The sequence below is a fragment of the Phyllostomus hastatus genome, unplaced genomic scaffold (assembly GCF_019186645.2).
Source record: "Phyllostomus hastatus isolate PE091 unplaced genomic scaffold, TTU_PhHast_1.1 phas_contig_196, whole genome shotgun sequence".
Classification (NCBI taxonomy): domain Eukaryota; kingdom Metazoa; phylum Chordata; class Mammalia; order Chiroptera; family Phyllostomidae; genus Phyllostomus; species Phyllostomus hastatus.
Window position 1 is genome coordinate 22696928 of NW_025333709.1, and position 26940 is coordinate 22723867.

General features: G+C 46.6%; 2 protein-coding genes across 5 annotated transcripts in view; both read left to right on the forward strand.

The window, feature by feature from the left end:
- The window catches only part of PGM2 (phosphoglucomutase 2), a 28749-nt gene extending 27495 nt beyond the window's left edge, over positions 1-1254 (forward strand). The window contains exon 14 of the mRNA XM_045834356.1: positions 839-1254. Coding sequence (XP_045690312.1) covers positions 839-941 — 103 coding nt within the window. The 3' untranslated portion in view covers positions 942-1254. The remainder of the gene's footprint in view (positions 1-838) is intronic.
- A 14164-nt stretch (positions 1255-15418) lies between these two features.
- The window catches only part of TBC1D1 (TBC1 domain family member 1), a 207024-nt gene continuing 195502 nt past the window's right edge, over positions 15419-26940 (forward strand). The window contains exons 1-2 of one of the 4 annotated variants that reach the window (XM_045834194.1): positions 15419-15975; positions 26406-26911. In XM_045834194.1, coding sequence (XP_045690150.1) covers positions 26495-26911 — 417 coding nt within the window. In that variant the 5' untranslated portion in view covers positions 15419-15975; positions 26406-26494. The remainder of the gene's footprint in view (positions 15976-26405; positions 26912-26940) is intronic. The other 3 variants (XM_045834193.1, XM_045834197.1, XM_045834195.1) reach the window with 3 other exon arrangements.

Below are 26940 nucleotides of genomic sequence, written 5' to 3' on the forward strand. Positions count from 1 at the left end.
ATATGTTAAATATGGTCAAATAGGAAGTAATGCAATTTTGAATGGAAGGATTCAGTTGTTTACATCAGCTTTTTGGTTTAGTTCTTACAGTAACTCACTCCACGCTGGTGGCCCAACACAGGAGCTGCTGGAAACTTGTCTAATTACAAGTCCTTTTTATCTGTCCCATGCCTTCCAGCATTTACATATGAATGTTTTTGAAAACTTGATTTCGTTGGAGGAATCTGGCTCCCCAGATTCTCAGTTATATTTCAGCTGTGGCCTCTTTGTTCTACAGGTAGGACAATGGAGAAAAACCCAGGAGGTCTGAGTTGCTGGTGTGTGCTGAGCAGGCCTGCTAGCAGGCTCCCCACTTCTGTCAGAGCTGGGAAGGCTTTGCAGCTGCCTCTGCCGCTTAGCTCCCAGCAGCCTGAGGGAAAACAGGATCAGGAACTTTCTTACCCTGGGAGGCTGAGGACGGAACCGACCTCGTCTGTGAGGTTCCGGACTTAGGGACAACTGGAACCGTGCGAGTTGTCTCTGCACTGTTGAGTGCAGATGTGGCCGAGGGAATGCTAGGCCAAAAAATTGTGTTTCTTAAGAGTTCTTTTGAGGACTGCAGGAGGTTGATTTTCTGTTTATGCTTGAGACTTTGGGGAAAACTTTAGGGAAAATAATGGATATTGTCTCATGGGAATTTTTTTTTTTTTTTTTTTTTTTTTGGTCTACATCAACAGAGGCTGAAGTCACTGGAGTTCTGTTTTGTCTGAGCTCTCTTAAGGTTGTGTTTCTCTGTTGCTTGCTTAAAATATGCTTTGGAGTAATCTACTAATCCGGGATTTCCCCCCTTATTTTTCAGTGATCCTGAGCAGCTGAAGAAAGAGCTAAATGAACTAGTCGCTGCTCTTGAAGAATATTTTTTCCAGCCACAAAAATACAACCTCCAAGCAAAGGCGGAGTAAAATATTCCAGCGTTGGGCGCAATTCCACTTACCAACAATGAAGTGGAACTTGATTTGTTCAGCATTATTCATGAGGGCCAGATAATTTAAACTGTCACTACAAGCACTTAAGCTTTTTTAAAGATCTACATTCCTCATTGTTTTATGTGTGATCTTTAACGTAAAAGCAGAAGAGATGGGCAAGCCTAACAAACCAACATTCCTACTAAAAAGGTCGACCCTTGGCATTATCAGAATTTTTAAAAATGAAGATATAAAAATATATTATGACTATGCTTTAATTAGAATAAATGACAAATGTACGTTTTCTCTATGATTCTCTTTATGAATAACTGGAATAGCCAGGACGTCTACACAGTCACTAAATACGGGGTGGTCTTGTGTTGGACTCTGCCTTCTCCCGTGTGCAGGTGCGCCTCGTTCTACTGCGCTTCGCTGTACTGGGTTCGCAAGGGTTGTGTTTTTACAGACTGAAGGCGAGACCTCCACCAGCAAAAAGATTGCAACTGGTTTCATTGCTATACTTGCTTTGTGGTGGTAGTCTGGAGCTGAAATTGAGTATCTCTGAGGTGCTCCCGTATGTATCCAGGGCGGGCAGAGTAGGTTGTCAGTTAACAGTTGTGTGTGTGGAACATAATACAGTGAGTCATAACCAATAATCCAAGAATAAACTTTGTGTTTCGTGTACTCACAACTGTAAACCTACTTTGGACCACACAGTGTTTACATTTCTATCATACTGCTTATCAAGTAAAATAAACGAGCAGACCAAATGTTATGTTCATGTTTAGGGAAAATGTAATTTATAGAAACCTGTGAAAAGGAGCAAAAGATACTTTAAAAAGATAATGTTTTTTAATCCAAACCCTTTTAGTTACAGTACACCATTGCATATTATACATGTACTAGGAAAAATCGGCTTAAGCATCTTTGTTCAGATGCATTAGCATTCGTTTTATCTCTTTAAATCCTGAATCAAGCAGTTGGCTATTTGAAACTTGCACAGTACTTTATTGTATGATTTTTTGCTCTCTCACAAGTTAATTCTTGTTCCTGAGGCAGCAAGGATGATAAATAACTATCTACCTGACTTTGATATTTTTTTGCCTTGTGTGTACATAATCAAAATCTAAAACCAGACTTTTCTATAACAGATTTTCTTTTTCAGGTTTATTACTTTAGCCCGTGCCTTCTACCCTCCTCCTCACTGTTGGCCTTTCAGCCTTCCAAACGACTCCCGCTGACTGATCACGCGTGAGGCGGGGGCCTGCTGTTCTCTCTGTGCTTCATGTATTTCATGTGATTTTCTATTTTTCAAGCAAATGATTGCCCATTATTATTCTTACTGTTAACTGAAATGGTTATGAAGTGTTTCAGAACAATGAAAAATTATAACATTGTTGACAGTCGTTTTTCTAATGTAAAGGAAAAAATGGTTTTATATCTTAGTCATACATAGCTTGTGCCTTACCAGAACTCTTAAATCTACAATATTCAGTATATTCCATCAGCCACTTCATTGCAGAAGCTGTATGTATTTTGGGTTATAATGTCTTCAAGTATCAAACTGTACTCTGGATAAAAAGAAACAGTAGATCTGTGTCCTCTCTGGTTTTCTGAGCATGTAAACTGTACCCCATCACTGAGTTCCTTCTGAAAATGCAGAAGGGATTGAGATCCAGTTCTGCCGTTGTGGAGCTTGCGGTCTAATTGGACGGCTAGTGATAATAATGGTCACACTTACAAATTCTATAATAGAGTTTTGCAAAGTACTCAGAGGTCAGACGTGTGTGAGAGAGTCATTCTGCCCAGAGAAAGCCTCCCAGAACAGGTGATGAGTGAGATCTTCACCTTTGGAAGTGAGTAGCCTCTGAAGATAGAGTAGAAAGTCTTCCGGGCACAGAGCACAGCATTAGCAAAGGTGTACAGGTGCTGGGGGGGTGGTGTTTCCGGGGAGTGGCGGGGACCAGGATCCAGATGTAAACCTCAGGACAGACCCCACTCCTCTGCCACTCAGGTGAGCAGGTAAACAGGTGAGCCATTGAACCTAGAGGCGATTCCCCCGACTTATTTCTCACTTGTATTTCCAAGAAATAGCACACCGTGGATGCTCACACACAGTATTTCGTGACTTTTATTACGGGATTCAGGGTGGCATAGTTTGTGGTGTGTAAGGCCCCCCCTGGGTTCTAATGTTGGCCTGCTGTAATAAATCGGCTCTGCGGCCTTGGTCAAGTCACCTCACATCTCCATCTCAAATTTCATTATTTTTTAAGCTTGTTTTTAGGGCATTTCCAGGTGCACAGAAACTTGGAGAGGAAGGTAGGGAGATCTCCCCTGTGCATGCACAGCCTCCCCTGTTACCAACCTCCTCCACAACAGTGGTCTTCATCACGGCTGATGTCCCCACCTGCACGGATGCATCGTCCCCTGAACTGCACAGACAGGGAAAAGATCCCTGGTGATCAGGGATTAGTGAGGGGAGAGGAATGAATAAGCAGAGCACAGAATTGTTAGGGCAGTAAAAAAAATTCTCTGTATGATATTGTAATAGTGAATGCATGTCTTTATACCTTGGTCCAATGCCATAGAATGTACAACACTTAATGTAAATTGTGGACAAACACTTTGTACGGAAGAGCGGCCTTGCGTTCATACCCTGCTTTACCTTGCAGCCTGAAGGGGTGGGCACTGCAACTGGGGACCTGCAGGGCAGGCCACAGGACCTGCAGGTGCCTGGGAGCACATTTTCACAGGGGAGGGAGGCGTGACCAGGAGGGAAGGCTGTATAGCGGCCCCCTGGGCCCCCTGTGCATTCTGGTAGCTAAACTTGCTCGGGGAGGATCTCCCAGTTGGAGCGTAGAACTGGCGGCCCATTTCCTCTTGATGCCGTGAAAGACCAAATCCCAAGTTAGGACTGAGGGACTGACTTGCCAGAGGAAATGCAGGCCAGTTTTTCTTTTTTCTCTATGGTCTACGAAATAACAGCGATTCCTCTTTAAGAAACACTGGAGGTACCTCTCATTTATTTACCTCATTGATTTTCCTCAAACAGGCGATTATGGGAAAATGCTGTTATTTCATGACATTGGTAACTCATAGGGTGTTACAGGATCAAATGCATGTGTCCGTGTTCATTCATATGTCCACCGACTGAATCTTGTCTGGAGATGGCTATGAGCCAGGCACTTGTCTGGATACCGGTAAGAAACGGTGCAGTCCCAATCTCAGACTCTGGCGACAGGGGAAGGACACCTGTGAAGAGACCGTGGCAGTAGAGGGCGCTGCACTGCGCAGCGGAAGTCTTCGGCTGTGATCGGGCGGTTCTGGGAAGCCCTTTTTAGATGGTTTCCCTCGAGACCAAAGGGTCCAGTTCAAAGTCCTAACATCTTTGTTTAAAACACTTTGGGAGCCTGTCATTTCCCTGCATCATCCCTTTGTACACTCTTGCATAGGCGTTCAGAACAGGCCTCCCCCAAGTGTCTCACTTTGGCATGCGAACTATTTTGAGCTGAATGTAATCAAGATCTGGCAGACTCACAAGAAACTTCTGCGCTTCCCTCACTGCCTAGAAGAGTAAGAGGGCCTTGCATGATAAGAGATTATCAGAGATAAGAGATTAACCTTTATTTGACCTCTCTATTTGGCAGGCTAGCGGCTAAATACTCAGAATCTGCTCTTCTTATTGTCCTGCAATGACCCTCTAAAGCCCCAAGGCTCAGGATGTCACATATCTCATTTTCCTGGTGTCTGAACCTCTCGTGTATGTGGATTTCCATGTGTATGTATGGAATTAAATTTATTTTCTCTTATTTACATTTCTAATGTAAATTTAATCATTAGACCAGTCAAAGCAATGTTGACTAGAGGAAAGTTTCTTCTGCTCCCACACTTGCTGCAAGCATATGAGGGAGGACCCAAAAAACCCTAGAATTATATTCTGGAGAGCTTCCTCCCCTAGGTGAGTTTTCTAGGAACCCATCTGTATCAGTGTACCAGCTGGCGTTGTGAGAGGCTGTGTTTGGCTTCAGTGAATTCTTTTTTCTTTCTTTTTTTTTTTTTTTGAAGACAACACATTTGCCCATTGCATGTTGGGTGACTTACAAGCACACCTGCCCACTCTGCACTGAGTGTTCAGCAGTTTTTGACCAAAAACAGCATGAGCCCCTGTGTCCCACCTTCCCTATTCACCTGATCTCCGAGTGACTTCTTGTTGTTGTCTCCCTTGATTAAAAAACTCCTTAAAGGGAAACGTTTTGCTGATATGGAAGAAGGGAAACAAAAAAGGGCAGAAGCACTAAAAGGCAATGAGATCAAAAACTTTTGAACAACAGAAAAATCATCTCCATCAGTGTAGTACATCAAATAGAGAGTACTTTGAAGATGACTGAAGGTTAAACATGTAAGAATACAGTTTTTTATAAACAAACTGGTTTGGGAGGGCACCTTGTATTTGTGTAGAATAAGTATGCCATCAAAAGCAAGATACCACAGTCCTGTGTAGATGAAAATCAAAATTTAAAATAATATGCCTTCTGTAGACTTCTCCATGTAAGCTCAGTGCAGTGGCTACTCAGATTCATGGAAGAGAAACAACCATAAAGAGGTGAGCACCTCCAACAGGAGCCACCGCATGGCCACCCATGGCCAATGCATGGCCACCATCCCGGTGGTGCTGAGAATGGTTTCTTTGGACCTGGCTCCCTTGTGCAGATCCTTGAAAAGAAAATGGGAGCGACAGCTGTCAGCTGCCTCCCTCTTGGGTCCAGTGAAAGCCACTTTGGTGTTTGGGCCAAACCTGGGGCAGAATGGAGTCCAGCACTCAGGAGAAAGAGCTGCCTCCAGGTCTACAAAACTTCTGAAGTCATTTCAAAATAGCATTGTGCAACTTCCAAAGGGAAGTCGGGTTGCCGTTTACAGAGATGACGAGCCTGATTGTGTCCTTAAAACACATTGTTCTGAATTAGTTCACCTTATCTGGAGAAAAAAAAAAAACTTAAAAAATCTCTAGGTGGCTAGAATGAAAAGTAGCTCCACATTTGGTGTGTTCCTGTCATTTAATAAAACAAAAGTAGACGTTCTAGGTGGAGACGTGGACTAATTTCCTTTGCTGGTTTTGCAGACTTTCCTTCCGAGCCCTAAATCGGTTCATTCCCTGAGGTGCAGTCACTGACTCTGCCCTCTGAGAGCTGTTCTGTGCTCCTGGCCGTGATGGTCCCGAGAGGACCACAGACTTCTCTCCCAGGTTCCGACCCTGTGCAGCTGCTTGCCCTTTGCTACTCAGACATCCTCATCTTGCTTTCAGTGCGGGCCCCGAATAGTTTTCTGTGCTCAGCTCCGGCTGCCCCATTCCAACCTCACTCTGGGCCCCACCACCTCAAAACACTGGCCCAGACCCTGTGGTAATTTTCATGGCTGACATTCACCTGGCTTTTTCTCTTTAAATTTATTATGGAGAATTTCAAAGGGATGCAAATACTAAAGTGGACCTCCAAGAACCCCATCACTCAGCTATAACTAGTCCTCAATGTGTGCCCAATCTCGCAACTACGGGACAATTCTGAAGCGAATCCAGACCTGTCATTGATCTGTAAATATTTCAGTTTATCCTGTATACTCACCACTACTCAGAACCATGGTAGTTGTCAGGCCCATCTTGTTATTAATGTGTTGATGAGAAGCACATATTAACCCCTTGTCAGATACATGCTTTGTAGACTCTCTCTCCCATTCCAGCCTTCCATTCTGTCGATGGTGTCCTTTTTTGTGCAGAAGACTGTTAGTTTGATGTAGTGGTTTGGACATTTTTAAATAATTGAAAAGATAAAAAATAATATTTTATACTGTGTATAAAATTATGCAACTCAGATTTCTGTCCACATTCACTAGAAACAGCCATACCTGTTTGTCCACATATTATCTGTTGCCATTTTGCACTACAGGGGTTGAATTAAAAGTTGGGATGGGCACTAAATGGCCTGCAAAGGCTACAATGTTTACTCGATGGGCCTGTATTAAAAGTTTGTTGAAGCCAAACTAGAAGAGTGTAAGGGCCCTGAGGACAGACAGGGACAATGTCTCCCATTTCTTTGCTTCACTCCAGTGTCTAGGTCAAGTCCATAGATGAGTCAACAAATCTCTCTTGGTTGAAAGACTCCTGAGCCCTTTGTGGTACATACCTGCCGCTTTAGGAACCTTAGGGAATTTTACTTTTTTACTTCCCCCTTAATTTTTTGTCCTAAGCTTCGCTCAAGGGCTTACATTCCTTTCCCCTGAATAATAGGAGAACTTCGTCTTCCATTTTATATTTAGCAACAGGAAAATGAGAAGAGGGCCGAACGTCTCTAGCTCAGCTTCACTGTTAAAGGAAATCACTGAGTAATGAGGCAAGCTCCCACTACATTGCTGTTGCACAATGTGAGTCATTATGTAACAGAAAAAGGGATCAAAAGGAGACTATCCTAAAACACATTTTCTCAGTAGGTGCTGATCAAGGGGACCTTGACTTGTCTCAAAGACGCTCCCGGGCTGAAGGGTGGCCAGAGAGCCCCAGTCAAAGCTCAGCCCTCCCACAGCACACCTTGCAGAAAGGAAATTTATCCTGAAGGCCAAGGAAATGACCAGGCTCTCCTTGTACTTTCTTAGAAAACAACAACACAACTCTGTACAGTAGCACAGTCAAAAACAGTCGCTCTAAAAGGCAGTGACATGGTAGAGAGGAAAAGAATCAGGCTTGGAAGCAGAACAGACATCTAGGTTGAATTTCCGATTCGTCCTTTATAAGTTTCTGCCTTATGAAAACTCAGCCTCAATTTCTCCACGTATATAACAAGGGAAAACGGGGAAATAACATCTCCCAGGGCTCCCAAGAGATTAAGATGAGACATGTCGATTATAAGCACTGCGCACTTGCAGGCAATGTTGGAAGGGATGAGTAAGAACGTTCGGTGCCCCGCGGAGCTGGCGGCCGCGCCACGCAGACGTTCGCACAGTCAGTACTCAACCGCTCATTCATTCGTGTCCGTCACGTTCCAGAAATGATACTTAAATGCACACGAAGCAACACAATTTTAAAAACAGGTGAATAGGAAAATGGGACTAAAGGAAGAGATGTCAGCGAGGTCGAATACAGCGAGGAGTAAAGCTATAACCAGCGCTCCGTAAAAGTGGTGGCGCACGTACGTGTGGAGTCTTGTTGGCCATAAAGAAGAATGAAGTCGCACCACTCGGGGCAGCGTGGGCTCACCTAGAGGGTGTTCTGCTCATGGGAATAGGTCACGGAACGACAAATACCATATGTGTTACTTACATACAGAATCCAAAGACCAAAATAACCAACCAAACAAAACAGAAACAGACTCAGAAACAGGGAACGCGCTGATGGTCGCCAGACGGGAGGAGACTTGGGAAGGCCGGGAGAAACGGTGGAGGGGTGAAGAAGTACAAATTGGTAGTGACAGGAGAAAATGAGCACATCTGTAATAATACCAACAGTAAAAATAAAGGAAAAAAGGAACAAGTTGGTAGTTACAAAATGGTCCTGGGGATGTAAAAAGTACAGCATAGGGAACATAGTCAATAATGTTGTAATAACTGTGTATGGTGCCGCTGGGAATATCAAGGGGAAACTTTGTAAAGTATATGGTTGTCTAACTGCTATGCTGCACACCTAAAGCTAATACAAAATAAAGTTTAATATACAATTTAATTTTTAAAAAAGGAATCAGTGCTTCCTAGACTTTGGGTTTTCTGAGCCAGCAACATTGCCCAAACACTGAGAACAGGCCGAAGCATGCTCTCATGTTCTTTGCCAGGTAAGGACATTAAAAAACAAAAAATAATACATGCCAACAAAGGCTCCTATTATTGACTTTTACCATCATTTCATTAAAAAAAAACTTTTGATAGCACTACAAAGTAGAAAAAACATAATCTCAGATTACAGGATAGTCCAGTTTAGCTTTAAGAAATTACACATTGTTATTCGTATTCATTTGTGTCAGATCGGTGAGAACTGGCACACGCTGGCAGTGGCTTAGTGAATCAATGACTTAATGCACAAAATGACTTTGGTACTTGCTAAGCAATGGATCCCAAATCTGACCCTTGAGCCCAGTAGTCAGTGCAAGGATGGAAATACAACCAGTTCCGCGAGGAAGAAAATGTTATTCCTGGCAGAGCCCTGAGAGAACGTTTTCCTGATTCTCCTTAAAAGGACATTGTGTAAGGTATTAAACAATATTCCCAGACTCAATAGTGCATTTTCACAAATGGTGTTCTCCCAATACGGACAAATGGGACAATGTCGAAGTCCAATTCGATAAAAGAAGTTTTTCTGGCTCTAGTCCAAGCAAACTGCTCCTCACTTGGGTTGAGATGATCCAGGAGCTGATTTTAGGGGACCCAGAGTCCAGAGGACCTGTTGGACCGTACGCCTTTCAGGTAGTTCTCCAAAAGGATATTTTTCTCAACCAAGCTTTTGACAGACATTGAGTGTGGATGAACTCTCAGCTGTTCCATGATTATTCCTTTTCCAGTTTATCTGGGAATCAGACCCTGTGTTGATGGTTAAATAAGTAGCCACATGCATGAACACCCAGTTCGCTGGTGGGGAAGAACAGACACGTCTCTTCAGACATTTGAGAAGCCTGATGAGGGAGGGCTCAAGGGGTAAGTAGGAGGAAACCCAGAAAGATTTTAATTTAAGGGAGGTACCATATAGACACTCCATGAACTCACAAATATGTCATGTTACAAATTACACTCATTCATTTATTCCATATTCATTGAATGCCCACCATATGCTAGACTCTATTCTTATGCATGAAATACAGCAATGAACGAAACAGAAAAAAAAATTTCCTCATGGAACAGGGGCAAAGAAACAGATGACAAATGATAGGCAAGTAACTAATAAAGCATATCAGACAGCGATGAATGCTATGGATAAATATAACTTTTCAAAAGATTGATCAGAATCCTCAGAGGGAAGATGATATTTAGACAAAGATCTAAAGAAGCTGAAGTAGGGGCAACGTGGGGGTCTGAGGAAAGAGTGTGCCTGGCAGAGGGAACCGTGAGTGCAGTGGTCCGGGGCAGGAGTGCGCCTGGCAGGCCTGAGCCACGGCGAGCAAGGCCAGGGCAGTCTGAGCAGTGAGAGCCCCAAGGCTGGTAGCATGAGGTCCAGGGGTGAGGTGGGGTGCGGGTGATGGAAAGGGAGCTCCCTCGGGGCTGCATAAACCGTTAGAAAGACTTGGGATTTCAGTCTGGGAAATCAGAAGCCGTGGCGGGGTTCTAGGCCGAGCAATGGCATACCCCACCCACCCAGCGTGTCAACAGATTCACTTGGCTGCTGCATGAAATGCAGACTGCAGGGTGGTGAGGGTAGAGGCAAGGAGCCCAGTTAGTCAGCTACTGCAGTTTTCTAGGTGGGGTTACACATTATGTGCCAGCAATGTAGCAATGGCTTTGGGGATGAAATGAACTGGGGGTCTTGCAGTGGTGGAAGCGTAGTCATTGTACCAGTCTGGACAACATCCCTGAGACCATAACTCTTACAGTTGCAAAGAAATTCTCACAGACCTCAGGCAACTTTCAATATCACGTCTTAGGGGGATGTGCCCCCTAGCACCTGCTCAGCCTTGCTCTGGAAGCCCACACCCACAAAACCAGCTCAGGTGGCGAATGGGACCCCCGAGTAGAGGCTGCATGCTATCAGAGAGCTGCTGGTAACTGTGGCTTGTGTAGAGCGATGATTTAACAAACAGGAGAGGGAACTGAAAAGGGAAGTGGACCCAGAGCCCAGAGTTTTATCTGCTTTGTCCATAAAAGGAGGTTGGACTCTTCACAGAAGCTGGCCCTGGGGCGCAGACACAGTCCACTTGTCCTCACATGACACAGGTTTATGTGGTTTCCCCCCACCACTCCCCCGCCCCCTGTAAGCATGAGTTCTCTCAGCAGTAAAATTCGTGTTTACCTAAACTGCTGAAGTTCCAAAATCTGCATTGGTTATCTGCTTGTTTTATTTATTCTTTATGATCCCACTGCGTTTTGTCATTCTTATGCCTTTCAGAAAGCAATTCCAGGGGCAAGTCAATGAAATGGACTCTGACCTTGACTTCAACCCATTTACTTGTCATGAACAATATTTCTTACAGCTAATTAGGACAGTTGGGAATGACTTCATGTACTTTTTAGATGTGAATGGTTACGTCTCAGGTTGGCACGGCTGTCAAACCACCCAGCACCGGAGCTATGGTACGGCCTCCTCCCGTGCTGGAGGCCCATGCTGCTTCTCAGTCTCCTACCCTTTCCCGCTGAGCTCGCACTCGCCTTCGGAACCTTCTCCTGACATCCCCGGTGTCACCGGCAGTCCTGGGGTCCAGAAAGTCACTGCCAGCTCATGAGCACCAGCACCCGCACTGAACTGCTCCAGGCTTCTACCCAGGATTATTTTAACTCCTTGCCTTTATTTACTCCAACTTTGGAAGACCCAGTAGTCAGGAACTCTGACCCTATTATGTATATTTGGAAGTGAGGTGAAAACGCATCATAGCAATAAAGTTTGGATTTCTAACTTATATAAACACTCAATAACCAACAGAGCTAAAAATATTGAGTAATTTTATTAAAGGTCTCTTTTCTACTTAAAGACTTTTCATTCTAGATTTATCCATGCTTCTCTTAATTTTTTACAAGTCAAGTGGCCTCTGTTTTTTTGTTTTCTGGGTTTGGTTTTGTTTTTTTTCAGCATCTGAGCTTCTCACTTGCTTTAGTGCATCAGTGGATCACCGTTTTCTAGAGCTCTGCAGCCCTTTACAAGTTGATACTGTGTTGGCCACAAAGTTCGTTTTTTTGTTTGTTTTGTTTGTTTGTTTTTGTAAGGCAGCTCTAGTAGTGCTTAGTTGTCCTTAATTTCATTTGAAACAATTTTGTTTGATTGTGTTGTGACAGTTGTCATATCAGTGTGCATTTAAAAAGAAAACATTAAAATGGGTAAATTTTTGTATAGCTATTTTAATATTGAAAATGGAAGAAAATGCGCAACATTTTTGGCATATTGTGCTTAATTATTTCAAGATAGGTAAAAATGCAGCTGAAATGCAAAAGATGATTTATGCAGTATATGGAGAAGGTGCTGTAACTGGTGGACTATGTCAAAAGTGATTTGCGAAGTTTTATGCTGGAGGTTTCTTGCTGGGCAACGCTCCATGGCTGGGTAGACCAGTTGAAGTTGATGGAGATCAAATAGAGACATTAATTGAGAACAATCAATGTTATATGCCATGCAGAAGATAGTCAACATACTCAAAATATCCAAATCAATAGAATTAGTGGTGAAAATGAACAAAGTCTTTTATTTTATGGAAAAAAAACCCGCACGAACTCTTTAACCAACCTAATATTAATGTCCATGGCCTTTGGCAATGAACAATCAATTGTGCTGCAAATGACGACTTTGGGAAGGAGTCTATAGGGAAAGCCCCAGAAGAATGACCCTCGGCAGGCTTTCAGAAGGAGCGGGAGGTGCAGAGGTTGTCCACAGAAGGCCAAGGCAGCAGCCAAGATTGTGGAAGCCTTTCTGTCTGGGGTTTTCATTCACTGAGCCAAGGGGTCAGGGACTGGTGTCAGCTAAATGCCTCGTGCCTTGTGTGCTCCTGGGTCACACCAGTCATAAGAATCAGGGGTCTGAAGCAGAGTCACAGAAGAGTTTGGCCCCATTCCCTACTTACGTTTGTTCCTGGTGACTTAGTGACTTAACTATCAGCAGAACACCTCTGTGGCCCCCAGGGCCTCCGTGCTGCTCCAGCCTCGGGCATGGCCCTACACCAGCCCTGCTCTGAGTCACACAGCAGCAGGACAAGGGGAGGGAGCTGTTCTTTCCTGGAGCAAAGGTACCTACAGGTGAGACCTGAGTGGTTAGCTCTTACCTTTCCACTCTGCACTGGGACAACTTGATGTCCCCTCCTGGTTTGACACCCTTCATCCTGCCATCAGCCCCCAAGTCTCCTTTATGCTTTCTTCCAGAACTGCTAGAAATAAGTGCAAATGAGGCTGAGGGGGCGATATCCTACTCTCTGAGATGTGTATTTTTCCTGTATTATAAACCCCTCACTATCATTCCTAGGCTATTACCTCACCCTGGAAACTGGAAAGATGATGCAGAAATCACTGCTGTGTACAAGGCCATGACCCTTCCCTAACCTAGGTTGGGGATCCAGGCAAATGGTCATTTGCCACTAAGTTATAAGTCACTGAGCTGCAACTTGCTGGTTCTTAGCGGGGGAGTGTGGGGCAGGCATGTGTTCCCCCTGCACTGCCTAGGCCTGCCTCTGCCCCCACCCCCACTCCTCTCACTTCCTACCTCTGTGACCTGATTAGGCACCCGTCTGGCAGCCTTCCTGTACCCTGGAATTGGGGGTGAGGGTGGAGTGGGAGTGAGGGGGTAAGTGAGGGAAAGAAAAGGGAAGGGAGTGGCAGCATGATAGGCGGTTCTGACCAAAATGTTAGCAGAGCCCAACCTTGGACTAACCCTTCTCCCAGAGGCAGGGGCTAGCAGGCGGGGTTGTAAGGTCATAGTTTCATCCATCACCTGCCAGGTCATGCACGCATGTAAGGCAGTTGAAGGGTGGCAATGAAATTGATGACAGTGTACTTGTCTTGACATCCAAGCACTTGACATACGTGTGTCCAGCAGGCTGCTCCGGGGAGGGAATGTGAACTGTCAAGCCGAGGTGGAGATAAAGATGTGGAGTAATGACGATGTGACTCAGGTGCCAATATGGCATAGCTGGTTTACCTGGCCTTGGGACCAATGAACATTCCAGTCCTCAGAGTATTCATGTCTGTGTATATATTCCTCACGTCTTTTTAGAAAAGATTTGAGGCTAAATATACAAACAATTGCGCTATAACAAAGAATGAGCCAAATGCTGTAAGAAAGTTTACACAGTGGCCAAAAAGAAAGTATGTTATTGGGGGCTTTGGATTTTGGGGGTTCCAGCACCTACTAGCTTTTCCAGAGGCCTTAACTTAGTTTCTTCATTAGTCCAGGGGATTTAACTCACCTCTGCTCTGCAGAGTTTTGTGAGAACTAGAGACAATACATGTAACGTCCTTACCACAAGGTCCCAAATAGACTAGCCCCTCAATGAAGAGTAGCTACCACCACTGCTAGAGTTTTAAATCAAGCTGTGAACAAAACTTTTGTGTCTCACTCAAACATACCTCCCCTGGATGCTTACTTACGTCCAGGGGAATGGGCTCAGTGAATCTCATAAAGGGATCCTAATCAAACAGGATCCCACTCTACGGGAGACAGGGATGAGGAGAAAGTCATCTTGAACCTCTGTTTGCCTCCATGGTAACCACAGGTGCTGCCATTAGTTGAGGCCTTGTACCTACCACTGAGCACTTTACATCCCCTTCCCACGTGTCCTCACAGTGGTCCTATAACGTGTGCACTGGACCCATTCTACAGGTGAGACACAGGAGGCCCCGCAGCTTGCCTAGGCCACACCAGTGGTAGAGTTGGGGTTTGGGTTCAAGTGCAACCCTGAAGCCCAAACTTTCTGCCACTCCCCTAACGTGGGTCTCCAGTTACACTAAGCAAAGTAACTCCGACGATGCCTCTCCACTGCTGCCCCTTCCACCCCTCACCTCCGTCTCCCTCTTCTTCCCCTCCCCTCTCCCGCTCACTCATCTCTGGAGTTGTGCCGTGTGCGGTACTTTCTTCAGATCTCACATCCTTCTCACGAAAGAGAGATGGGGGGGCAGGGATTTGGGAGGGTTCCTGTTTCCTGCTCATCGCCATCCCTAACCCTAGAAGCCCACTTTCCCAAGCATCTTGCATATCCCTGGAGTGCCTCCTTACACTCTGCAAGGCCGCTTGGGAACTTTCCCAAACCTGATCCAGGGGTAAGCACGCCGCGCGCGCGTGTGTGTGGTGTGCGCGCGCGTGCACGCGCGAGAAAGCTCCCAGTCCAGTCCCTGTGTCACCCCTGCAGTTGTTCAGAAACCGGCTCCCTGATGTTTCGTAGGGGAGGGCACCTCAGCCTTTGCCGCGTCCCCGAGCCCTCGCTTTTCCTGCCTTGCCTGCCAGCGCCCCATAGCTTGTCGTGGCCTCACTTCACTCTCTGCGGTTATCCAACGCAGGCCTGGAAGAAGGGGTGATGTGGGGGGCAGCCAGGTGGCTCGGCCGCCTTCCCGTTCGGTGCAGGTCCCTGACGGAGGGAGAAGGCGAGAGTGCAAGTGAGGCTAGCCACGGCGGGGGGGAGAAGAGCGGGCTGGCAGTGCCACCTGCTGAGAGCCCCGCGGGCACGGCCACCTGCTATAAATAGGTTGCTGAGGACAGAGTGTGTGACCGCGCATCCCGCCACGAGGGCCTTAATCACGCGCGGGGGCCCTGCGCACCAGGAGTCCGGCCGGCCAGGACCTTACGCTGGGACGGCACCCCAGACACCCTCCCCACGCCCTCCTCCGGGGGGGGCTGGAGCCTCCGGCGGGCCCGGGATGGACCGTCAGGAAGGGGTGAAGCCCGCAGGCGAGGGAGGCCGCGGCGGACCCGCAGTGCAGCAGCTGTTGGCCGCCCGTGACTCGCCCGTCCCGGCCTCGCCGCTCGCGCAGTCACACGGTGCAGTCGGGGGGGGGGGGCGCCGCGTCCCTCTCGGAGGTCCCGGGAGACCGAATCGGGAGATCCCCACTCCTGCCCTCCCCTCGCCTCGCCCGCGCTCGCCCAGCCCGCGAGGAGGAAACGCGAGCCGCGCGCAGACACCTCCTCCTCCACCTCCTCCTCCTCCGCCGCCGCTGCTGTGCCTGTTGCTGCCGCCGCCGCCCGCGGGGTCCCTGGTATCCTCAGCTTGGTGGAGAAGAGGCGGGAGCCGAGCCGAAGGCTCTCCTCCCGGCTTCCTGCGGCTGGAAGCTCGCAGCCCAGGGCCACGATGGAAGTCCCGCCCGCCCAGGCCGGCCCCGAGCTGCCCCCGAGCACCTGCGCGCCCCGGCCCGACCCCGCGCAGTGAGCGCGCTGCCCTCCCAGGTAGGCGCCCTCTCCAGCCACCCGGCGGGTTCCTCCCGGGCATCCCGGCCGCTCCCCGCCGCAGCGGCGCTCCCGGGCCCGCGGGATTCGGGCAGCTCAGGGGCGTTTCTGCCGTCTCCGCGGCCCGGGCGTGTGTGTGTGTAGAAGGGAAGCTCTGGGGGAGGAAGTGCCTTGCCACCTCTTTGATCCCCTGCTTGGATGAAAACGAAACCTTCTGGTTGTTAAAGACCCAGGAGCTCCGAGGAGCCCGTCGCCCTCCCCACCCCTGCTCTCGGGTCCGCGGGTCTCCCTCCACCCCCTCCCGCCAAACATCTCCTCGGCTGGTGTCTGTGAGGCGACCAGACTGAGGGGAGGGCGGCCGAGTGAGTCATCCCGTGCCGCCCTTTAAAAAAGTTCAGGGTACTTTGCAGGAGTAACTTGAGCGGCGGCACCAGTGCGTGAAACACGTCTTTCTATGGGCACGTCCTGCGCCAGTCATCTCGAAACCCGGCTTCATTGTTCCCAGCAGCCTCAGGCTGTGTGTGGGACCTCTCAAAGTCCGGCACATGTTGTTGTTTTCATTTTCAAAAAAAGAGGTGTCGTCCTGTTTGACATCCACCTAGAGGCGGCTTGACTCGTGATGTATTTAAAATAGCCTCTTCTCTGGAAGTTGCTTAAAAAGGAAAAGAAATGGAAAGTGATGAACTGTTCCCTCCACCGAACAGTTTTCCGAGTGCCCTGCCTTCGCGGGCGAGTCGTCGCTGCATACGGCTCTCAATCCTCCTTGTAGGCGATTGGATGGTTTCATTTATTAATGTAATCAGACTTTGAAACAGCATTTAAAAACGACCTGGTTTAAAAGGGCCGCAGCCAGGAAACGCAGCTATTTCTGCAAGTCCAAACTTCTAAGCTTTTTGCACTGTACTTAAGCTGAACTGCAGAGGCCTCGGTAAAGAGCTCCTGTTTTCAGGAAAGCAGAAATTCATTCTCTCCCCCAGAGTCCAAAGGGGATTGGTTGGAGGGGATTGGGTGGAGTGGCCACCCTGCGTTTTGTTGTGTTTTGGGAGCCTGCTCTGTGTGGGAGGGGTGGGCGGAGGAATGAATGGGGAGCTGTCCAGGGAGGCGGGGACTCCCACCTCGCAGAAGTACCCTTCTTGTCTGCGAACACTTCTGTTCCATCGCTCCCTTGGGTTAGGGAGCCAGGAGGCAGGTGAGTCTCAGAGTTGAGATGGCTCCTCTGGGTTGGGGAGGAGTTCCTTCCTGGGGACCCTGAGGACTTGCAGGAGTAAGGACATTGCATACAAACGCTGGGATAGAGAAGGGTTGACTGCTTTTGTAAACAAGTGTTTTACTTATGTTGGAAACGAAACGCTACCACAGTCTCAAATCTGACTAATTTTTTTCTAACCAAGTTATAGGGAAGTGACTCTTTTTTAAAAAATATTTTTGAATGGCTACTTTATTTATTTTTATTTATTTTTATTTTTAGAGAGGGAAGGGGGAGAGAGAGAGAGAGAGAGAGAGAGAGAGAGAGGGAGGGAGGGAGAGAGGCATCAATGTGCGGTTGCTGGGGGCCGTGGCCTGCAACCCAGGCATGTGCCTTGACTGGGAATCGAACCTGCGATGGAAAGTGACTCTTCAAAGTGCTTTCTCTCCAGCTGTATCTATTGGTAATCATGGACAAAACAAGCTACTGGATCGTGAGCTCGGCTGTGAGTTACAGGGAGAAATGTTGAGGGAGCATTTTCCGAAGTGAACCCAGTGGAGTATCCTGAGACTGTTAATTGAGCACAGGAGGTATAAAGGGGACTAAAATGGCTCAAAGCAGCACATAAAATCATCAAGTGATAATTAAAATAAATGCCTTTATGTGGATTTCCCAGCTGTTGGCACGCCCATAAAATAGGAGGGAAACGCAGTGATGTTATCAATGATGATCAGACAGGACCGAGCCACAGCCGGCCATTGTCCGCCCCACAGAGCACTCTGGGGGTTTCCCTTCACTGCGAACACACTCCTGGCTGGGCGCAGACACGTCCGTGGTGACCTTTTCTCCCATTGTGACATTGTTTGTCACGGTACCGGGGGGTGGGAGAAAGACACCGGCGACTCCGAAGAAACCCAGCTTACCCATCGCCCTCCTCACCCAGCTGCTGACGGTCTCTGTCCCCCACTTCCCCGGAGAGCGGCCTGCACCAGAAGGGCTGCAGTGGCCATCTGCCAAGCCCCTGTGGGGGGCCAGGTGTGGGTGGGCCATTCCTTTCATGGCCAGACCTTCTAGCATCTTCTAGGATGTGCCTCTGGGAAGCAGGGAGGAGTGCTGTACTCGGCAGCACGGTGCTTTCCTGCTCCTCATGCACACCAGCGCCTCCAGTCACTACAGTGCCCGGAGACTGGCTGCCTGCCTGAGAGCATCTGGTCTTTGAATACGCTTTTAATTTTCTGTCACAATACGAGAGCTCCCTCAAATGCCTTTGCCTCCCCTCACACCTTTCTCTGCAGGTCCCCAGTGTCTGCTCTTCAGATTGCCCGGATGACCTAAAGTGTGTATCAGCTCATTTGGGGGCTTATGTCTCTGTGTGTGTGTGTGTGTGTGTGTGTGTGTGTGTGAGTGTGGTGGTGGGGGCGGGGACTTTATCCTGCCTTTTCCTTGCCCTTTTCCCTGCCTCCTCAAGTTTAATGGCTACATTGCTGCCAGTATGTGATATGTTTCTCAGCCCTTTTCTTGATCATTAAAAGCTGGAGAAGCAGACTCTGTTCATTTAGAAAGGACTGTGAGTCCGCTGAGCAGACAAGGAATGTTGGGGGTGGCCAAGGATTGTCTTACAGTACCCTTTAGTGACCTTTATCTTCATTTCTTCCTTTCCAGCTTCACATTCTGATAGAAATATTTTTAAACCAGACTCTTCAGAAAAGACAGGAAGGGTTCCATGTTTCAAGGTTTTGACATTTTCAAGTCATTGGATGTATTCTTAGATTTAAGGACAGTGTGTCCCTTTTCGGGTTTCAAATATTTAGAAAAAGATTCATCATGTGTGGGCCACGTGAAACAATCTCGCCTCTTAGGTTTCAGCGGAGCTGTGCAGAATGCAGGAGTGTGTTTTAGCGCCCACACAGGGCATTTAATCTTGAATGCACCCGTGTCCTCTGTGACGAGCAGCAGCTATTTTTCTCTTAAAATGGAATGTACGTATTTAACAATACATTATTTATGACCCTTGACTCTGCACTTCCAAACTAGTTAAGCACTTATGGGTTTATCGTCAAACTTGATTTATCTCTGTGAAGTTCTTAGAACGGTGCCTGATACGTAGTGAGCTCTCAAATATTACCTTATTATTTATTTGTTTACTTATACTTTTAGAGTATGACTTTGACATTTGATTTGGATTACTGAGACCAAGAAAGATTTAGGTAGACAAACAACCTAACTAATCCACTAGAAAGGCATTTTAGAGGTATCCCCCTCTAGAAATAGTCTTATATCTCAAAGAATAGACATGTGGGCATAAGGCAGGTCTAGATTCAAGTCCCGGCTTCACCATCTACTAGTCAGGGGATCCTTAGGTAAAATAAGGGTGCTGAAACATACTTCTCAAAGTCGTAAGAGTATAGAAGCTCTTACATGTAATGTCCAAGAAGAGGCAGTTAATCAAGAGGAATTTCTCTAGCAAAGTGGTTAAGAGCAAGAATAAACTCCGCGGAAGGACCTGGGTTTAACACCCGGCTGCGCTACTTGTTACTAGTATGACCTTGAGCAAGTAACTTCAGTTCTCTGGGCAGCAACTTCCTTCTTATTCCCCATCCTCAAAATGGAGTGATAATGATAATAGTTTGTAAGAGTCCGTCTTTCAATATGATAATAGTCCTCATTGTCCAAGGCAGTTGTGAGAGTTAAGTCAGTTAACAGACACAAAAGTGCTATTATGTGTGAACATTTATTACTCATAGACAAATGGATAAAGATGAGGTACATATAAACAGTGGAATGTTACTCAGCCATAAAAAATGAAGCCTTGCCATTGGTGGCAACATGGGTAGACCAAAAGGTATTATGCTAAGTGAAACAGAGAGAAAGACCAATACCATGTGAGTTCACATGCATGTGGAATCTAAAAAATGACCAAACAAACAAAACAGAAACAAACTCATTGATGATACAGAGAACATTTTGGTGGTGACCAGATGAGATGGGGGTCGGGGAGGATGGGAGAAGAAGGTGAAGGGGTTAAAACTACAAATCGGTAGTTGTAAAATAGTCACGGGGATGTAAAGTACAGCATAGGGAATATATTCAATAATATTGTAATAACCTATTGGGATGCTTGCTTTGTAAGTTATATAAATGCCTAATCACTATGTTGTACACCTGAAACTAGTATAATACTGTATGTCAACTATAACTGAAAAATAAAGTTATTTTATATATATATATATATATATATATAAAGTTACTCTTAGGAGAATAACTTAAAGCAGCTATGCCAGGAGGGAGGGTTAAACATGACCCCTGAAAGCCACTGGGCCCCCCACCCACCACCCCTTTATCCTGTGCAGTACAGTAGAAGAGTTTACAAGATGTGACAGTGTAAGAACTAGCCTTAAACTGGCTCTGATTTACATAGGGAGGAAATCATTCAGGACATCATTACTTTACGTGTCAAATTAGAGGTGCACGCTGGTGCAGGAGCATCCCTGATGATGGAGGTTAGAAGCTCTGGCTCCAGGAGCTCGGTGTGATGCTGACGACTGCTCCAAAGGGACCTGTGGGTGATCCCTGGGTGAGCAGCACACTGCTCTGATTGGGTGGCGTTCTGTGTATGCAAAAATGAACAAATGATTTAGCCAATCCGGTGGTCTTACTGCATGATGAGATTAGAGTATTCAGGTGGCAGAATAATTCTCTTTAGCTCCATGCCCACTCCTGGTTAAAGAACAGAAAAATTAACCCCTGATATGCCATCAGGGGTGGAGGGGAGTGGCCACCTGGGGCCTCCCTGCCCTTCTTGGAGGTCCCCAATAGCTCATCAATATGGGCTGTTTCCTAACCTGGCCTGGAGCTAGAAGCTTCAAACACACCTCCTTTTATACTTCTTTCTTTTCTTCCTCCCACCAGTTCTGCCAAGGTGAAGTTGGAACCTGCAGAGGCTGCAGTGTCATTAGCCTCTGGAAAGTCCCCCTCCTACTCCCGTGGTTTGCTGGCAGGGAGCGAGGGGGCTGGAAAGAGAGGGGGTTCCCTGTGGCAGCCTCTTCCTAAGGCCCATGGCCCACCGTCATTGTTCCTCTCACTTCCTTCCTGATCAGTCAGCGCCATCCTTTCCTCAGGTCCCTCCTCCACATTTATGTTCCTGACAGGAGGAGGAGAGCAGCTTTCTGTCCCCACACAATGCCGGGGACATTTGGTATCATGCATTATGAAAATTAGATTCGCCAGATTTTAGAGCTAGAAGAAAACTTGGGGATGATCCCGTTCCATTCTCATACGAGTCAACTTGAAATCTGGAGACATTCAGCAACTTGCTTTCGTAACTGCACACTCGAACGTGTTTTCAGGAGGAAACTGAGGTTCTGTGCGGCACTTGGATGGGAGTCAGGGACTTGGATTGTCCTAGTTCTGTCCCCGAGGTTGGACAAACCACTTAACTTCTCCAGAGCCCGGTTTCCTCCCTTCAAATATGAGGGAAATTCCTACATGGCTTTAAAGGACCTTTTCTAGGTTTAAAATGTTACAATCCTAAGTGCAGCCTTCCAGGAACATTTTTAGCAGGATTCACTGGAAGCTGTGCTGGTGCGCGCCGTGTTCATGGACAGCGGCAGGTAGGAGTTGGATAGAATGCAGATGGTCTCTGTAAGTGATCGGGCTGCACACGCGGGAGCACAACTGAACCTCACTGGGACAGCAGGTCACAGTGCGTCTCACCGAGGGGACGAGGTGCAAGGGGCCTCCTGGAATAGGTCGTTCAACCTGGGGCTTGAAGATGAAGGTTGTGTGCGAATAATGTGGATAGAGACAGCTTAAAAAAATAATCCAATTGTTTGTTAGTATTATTTGAATAGTTAATCTGTTTAATGGAGTATTTTATTGAAAAGTAATACAAATGGTTAGCTAGTCTGTTATTATGAATCTTATGTCAGCAGAATCTGGATTGCTTATAAATAATTGTGGCCATGTCTGAGATAGCACTTATTGTTTCATAGTTCATAAATAGTATTATGGTCCAATCTGCTTTTTTCAGAGACACTAACAGTGAAAACTTTAGTTTTGTCTATGAAATGGCAGAACTTATTTGATGACTAATTATTTACCAAATTATTGAAATGACTAAATTGTATATTTTTTGGGCATTGTGTATATATTCTCTTATAAGAAAAGTAAAAGTAATTCTGTGATACTGTTTTGCCATCATATTAATAATGGTTTTTATCTACGTGTGGCCCAGGATGGCTATGAATGTGGCCCAATACAAAATCATAAATTTACTTAAAATCTTTTTTTCTTTTTGCATATCATTTTTCACTGGTGTTAGTTTCCTTAGTGTGTGGCTGGCCCAAGAAAACTCTCCTTCTCCCAGTGTGGCCCAGAAGGTTGGACACCCCTGAATTTTGCACTGACTGAGAGGTCTCAGGTCTACCCTTGTCATAATTCTAGTACTTCTTCAAACATGTCTTAGGATTAGCAGCTGTCAGCGGGTAAATCTGAAACAGATTCAGTTACAGGGGTGGAAGTTAACCCAGACATTTAACGCCACTTTCACCTGTAGGTGAGAGAGAGGGAAACAAGCGAGACCATTATTTATGGGGTTATATGAACTTCAAGCCTGTTCTCATCACCAGGAAAAGCTGTACTTCAAAGGAAAAGAGACAGGCACTACACTTGCATGAAATGCGCTAGTGCTCTACTAAAGTAGGGGTTTACTTCTGAGCTTTTGAACATTTAAAAGAAAAATTAGCTCTAAGCTATGTTCAAATTATGTTGTAAAATTCACTCTTAGCATATATGCATATATATCATATAGAAATACAAGGGTCAAGAGGAGAGACTTCTGTTTCAGAAAAGGTTTAGAACTTCAATACTGTTTCAGAAATCCCAAACCTTCCGGGTTTAAGAAGCTTGCAGTCTTGTTGACAGACACCTCTTCAAACTAACGTAGACGTGACGATCAGGTGCAAAGCACAGAGATCGTGGTGGCGGATGCCCTAACCCACCTTGCGAGGAGGAGGTAGGAGTTGCTTAGCCTATATGTGAAATGTGTGCTGGGAGTATTTAGAGGACCAGAGTGGGAGTCCTCGGGCGATGATTCTGCCTGGGGTCTGTCGTGTTTCTACATGACTTGTGAGACAAGGCTCTCACTGCCTTTGTTTTGAACTTCCTTTTCTTCAAGTTCACAAACAGCCATGGAAGCCAGAAATAGTGTCTCCTTCTGGAGCAAAGGGCAGATCCGCTTACTCCCCATTATGAAATATTTGGGCTCCCGATGCTCAGGTGTCTGTCCTGTAGGTCAGCATGGATACAGGGTGCACCTGGCCTAGGAGAATCGGGAGTCGGGGAACTGACACAAGTGCTGCCTCTCTGGCTGCTGCTGTTGCTCTGAGTCATACACTGTCCTTTGTCTCACACCCGGGTACCGCGTGTCTCCCACCAGCAGGCTAGCTGTGGCAGGCTAACCTGCTAAAAGCTCAGAGCCTTTACAGTCTGTGACCGGCGTTGCTGGGACAGAGGAACAGGATGCTCTGTGGCACAGAAACCTGAGAAACACATCTCACACAGGAAACCCTAACTAGGTGCATGAAGGCAGGCATCTGAGGGGAGCACAGAGTTGGACCAGATTCCGAAGAGACCTTACATACCATGTAAAAGACTTTAGATTTTATGTGGGCACTTATTAAGGAATTCTTAGCAGAGGAGTAAGGATCAATTTTGTGTGTATGTTAAATTACCTTAGGACATATATGTGAAGGACGGATTGAAGGTTGGGACATTTTTTTGTCTCCAGTCGAGAAAAGATATGTTAAGGTGTCGAGTCAGTTTAGAAGTGATGGTTAGACGGAGAAGGAATCTGAGTGATTTATCTTAGTTTATTCCGGCTGCATTACACAGGATACGGTAGACGGAGCAGTTTGTAAACAACAGAAGATGGCTGGGAAGTTCAAGATCAAGGCTCTGGCAGATTCAATATCGGTGATGGCCCACTTCCTCATTCACAAACTGCCATCTTTTTTTCTGTGTCCTCATGTGGTGGAAGGGGCAAGGGAGCTGTCTGGGCCTCTTTCATGAGGCCACTAACTCTGTCCGTGAGGATTCTACCCTCATGACCTAATTGCCCTGAAGGCCCAACCTCCTAGTATCATCACATTGAAAATTAGGATTTCAGCATACGAATTTGGGGAGGGGAAACACAGACCTTAAGTCTATAGCAATGACTCCTTTGCTTGTGGCTTAGTCAATAAAATAAGTATTGTTGCTGATCACAGAGATATAGCTTAGAGGGAGGAAGAGAAGTTTTGGAAAGGGGAAACGAAAGAAGTGAGACTGAATTAATTTTAAAATAACTAAATGGAGACTGAGGTGCCTGTAGGCTATCCGGAGAGAAATACCTCATAGCTTGTGCTGATCTGGGATTCTTTGAGGTTCAATGGGAGACAAACACTTGAGAATCATCAGGGTGTATGTGGTATTCTTGGCCAGCACTCACGAGCACGGGTTGAAAATGAGGTGTAGACTCTCAAGTCACCAGTGACAACTAACTAGAACTCTTTAGGCCTCAGTTTCCTCGGTCACAAAAGTGGCAATAATCATGGTCTCTAACTGGTACTAAGGTCAGAGATGAAGATCGTTATGAAGATGAAATGAGATAGCACATGCCTGAATGCCTGGTACCTAATTAAAGTAAACTCTGCAGCAGCAGCAGAATTGGAATGTGGTTGTTGACACCAGGAGATTAGGTGAGATTTTCCAAAGAAAGCAAGTGGAATGAGGGGAACAGGGAATGAAAGCCGTGGAAGAGCCTGAAAAGAAGTAACCCAGAGAGGAAGGATGAGAACCAGAAGTTTTCAGCAGGAAGGGGAATGGTCAGCATTGAGAAATTCACCAGCAAGGGCAAGACAGTTAAGCACTCAAAAGCCCCCTGTGGGTTGCGCAACCAGAGGATGTGGGCGATCTGAACGGGAGCCATTTCAGTGCTTCTGGTCCGAGTCCAGATTGTGGATGGACAGTGGAGACAGCGGAGACTCTATCCTGCAGATGTTTGTGTAGAAAAGAAAGAGCTGTGGCTGGAGGAGGTTTGGAGTCTATTGGAGATACCTTTAGTTTTAGGCTAGGACAGTCTTCATGCACTTCTGTAAAATATTTATGGGAGCCTATTCTGAGCCAGGCGCTGTGCCAGGCACCAGGGATGCAACGGTGAATCAGGCAGGTGTGGCCCTGGTCTGGGTCCTCAGCATGTGCATACGTGCTCAGGAAACACATACGAGAATGCGTATGAAGGGGGCAAACGAGCAGAGAGTAGGGCTTGCGGTGCTGTAGGCAACTCAGCCTTGAACAGAAGGGTTTCGGCGTGCAGTGGAACAAGAAGGTGTTAGGGTATGTGGGATACGGGTGTTGAAAGTGAGACACACGGAGGGGAGGCAGCTGAGAGAGTCTGGTTCTAGTAGAAGCAACATCCTCTAGCAAGGTGTTGGGATGATGGCGCACGTGAACGAAACAAAACAATATTTAGGACGGTGTTCGGAACATAATGGGCACTGAGGACCCGTTAATGGAATTTGAATTTGTGATTCAGAACCTCTGCACTATGTTAGGGAGAGGCTTTTGAAAGTTAAGTGGTATCATAAGCAATAGATAAGGTGTTAAAACTGGTCTAGTTTATGATGATGGATAGCTGATATTTTTTCTGTGAGATTGCTGTTTTTGTGTGTGTGTGTGGGGTGGGGGGGGAAGGGGCGGCAATTACCAGTACTGAATTTGGTTATCTTAAACTCCTTGAAGCATAGGTGAAGTAATATAACAGTGTTTCAAGCTGTCCGAGTAGTATCACATTGTTTTCTAGAGAGCTTGCCTTTGTGGGCCCTGTGAAGCTTAAGTTTAATAAGAATTTCCCCCACGGGATCTTTGTAACCCGTTCGTAAGCATGACATTTATGGCACATTCAGGTTTTATATGAAATTCAATTTCAAGAAAGCTCTTTCTCGGCTTATTTGAACAAATCTCCATTTCTTCCTATGTTTGGGTTTCAGACTTTTTTAATTGAATGTGTTGGGGTGACACTGGTTAATAAAATTATATAGGTTTCAGGTATATAGAATCCTACAATACATCAACTGTATATTGTATTGCATGCTTACTACCCCAAGCTGGATTTCAGACTTTGAAGTTCTCCTGAACTAATAATCCTTTGAAAGTAGCTCTTGCTGTGATTTCATCAAATTCTGATGCCTCTGTGTTTCCCTCCCAGGATTCTGCACCAGAAGCACGTAAAATAGATTGCTTGGTCTAAAACAGAAGAGCGGCAGCGCTTTGCTGAGTTTCCAGACCCCTCGCACGATGGAACCCATAACATTCACAGCGAGGAAACATCCGCTCCCCGCGGAGGCCCGGGTGGACTTCGGGCTCCAGCTGGTGGGCTCCTTGCCAGTGCATTCTCTGACCACCATGCCCATGCTACCGTGGGTCGTGGCAGAAGTGCGGCGGCGCAGCGCGCAGGCCTCCAACAAGGAGCCGGCTTCCAAGCAAGTCCGGCTTTGCGTCTCGCCCTCGGGACTGAGATGTGAACCCGAGCCGGGCAGAGCTCAGCAGTGGGATCCCCTGATCTGCTCCAGCATCTTCGAGTGTAAGCCCCAGCACGTGCACAAACTGATCCACAACAGTCACGACCCAAGTTACTTTGCTTGTCTGATTAAGGACGAAGCGGCCAGTAGGCGGAGCATCTGCTATGTGTTCAAAGCTGACGATCAAACAAAAGTAAGTGGAGGCTGGGGAGAAACAATTAA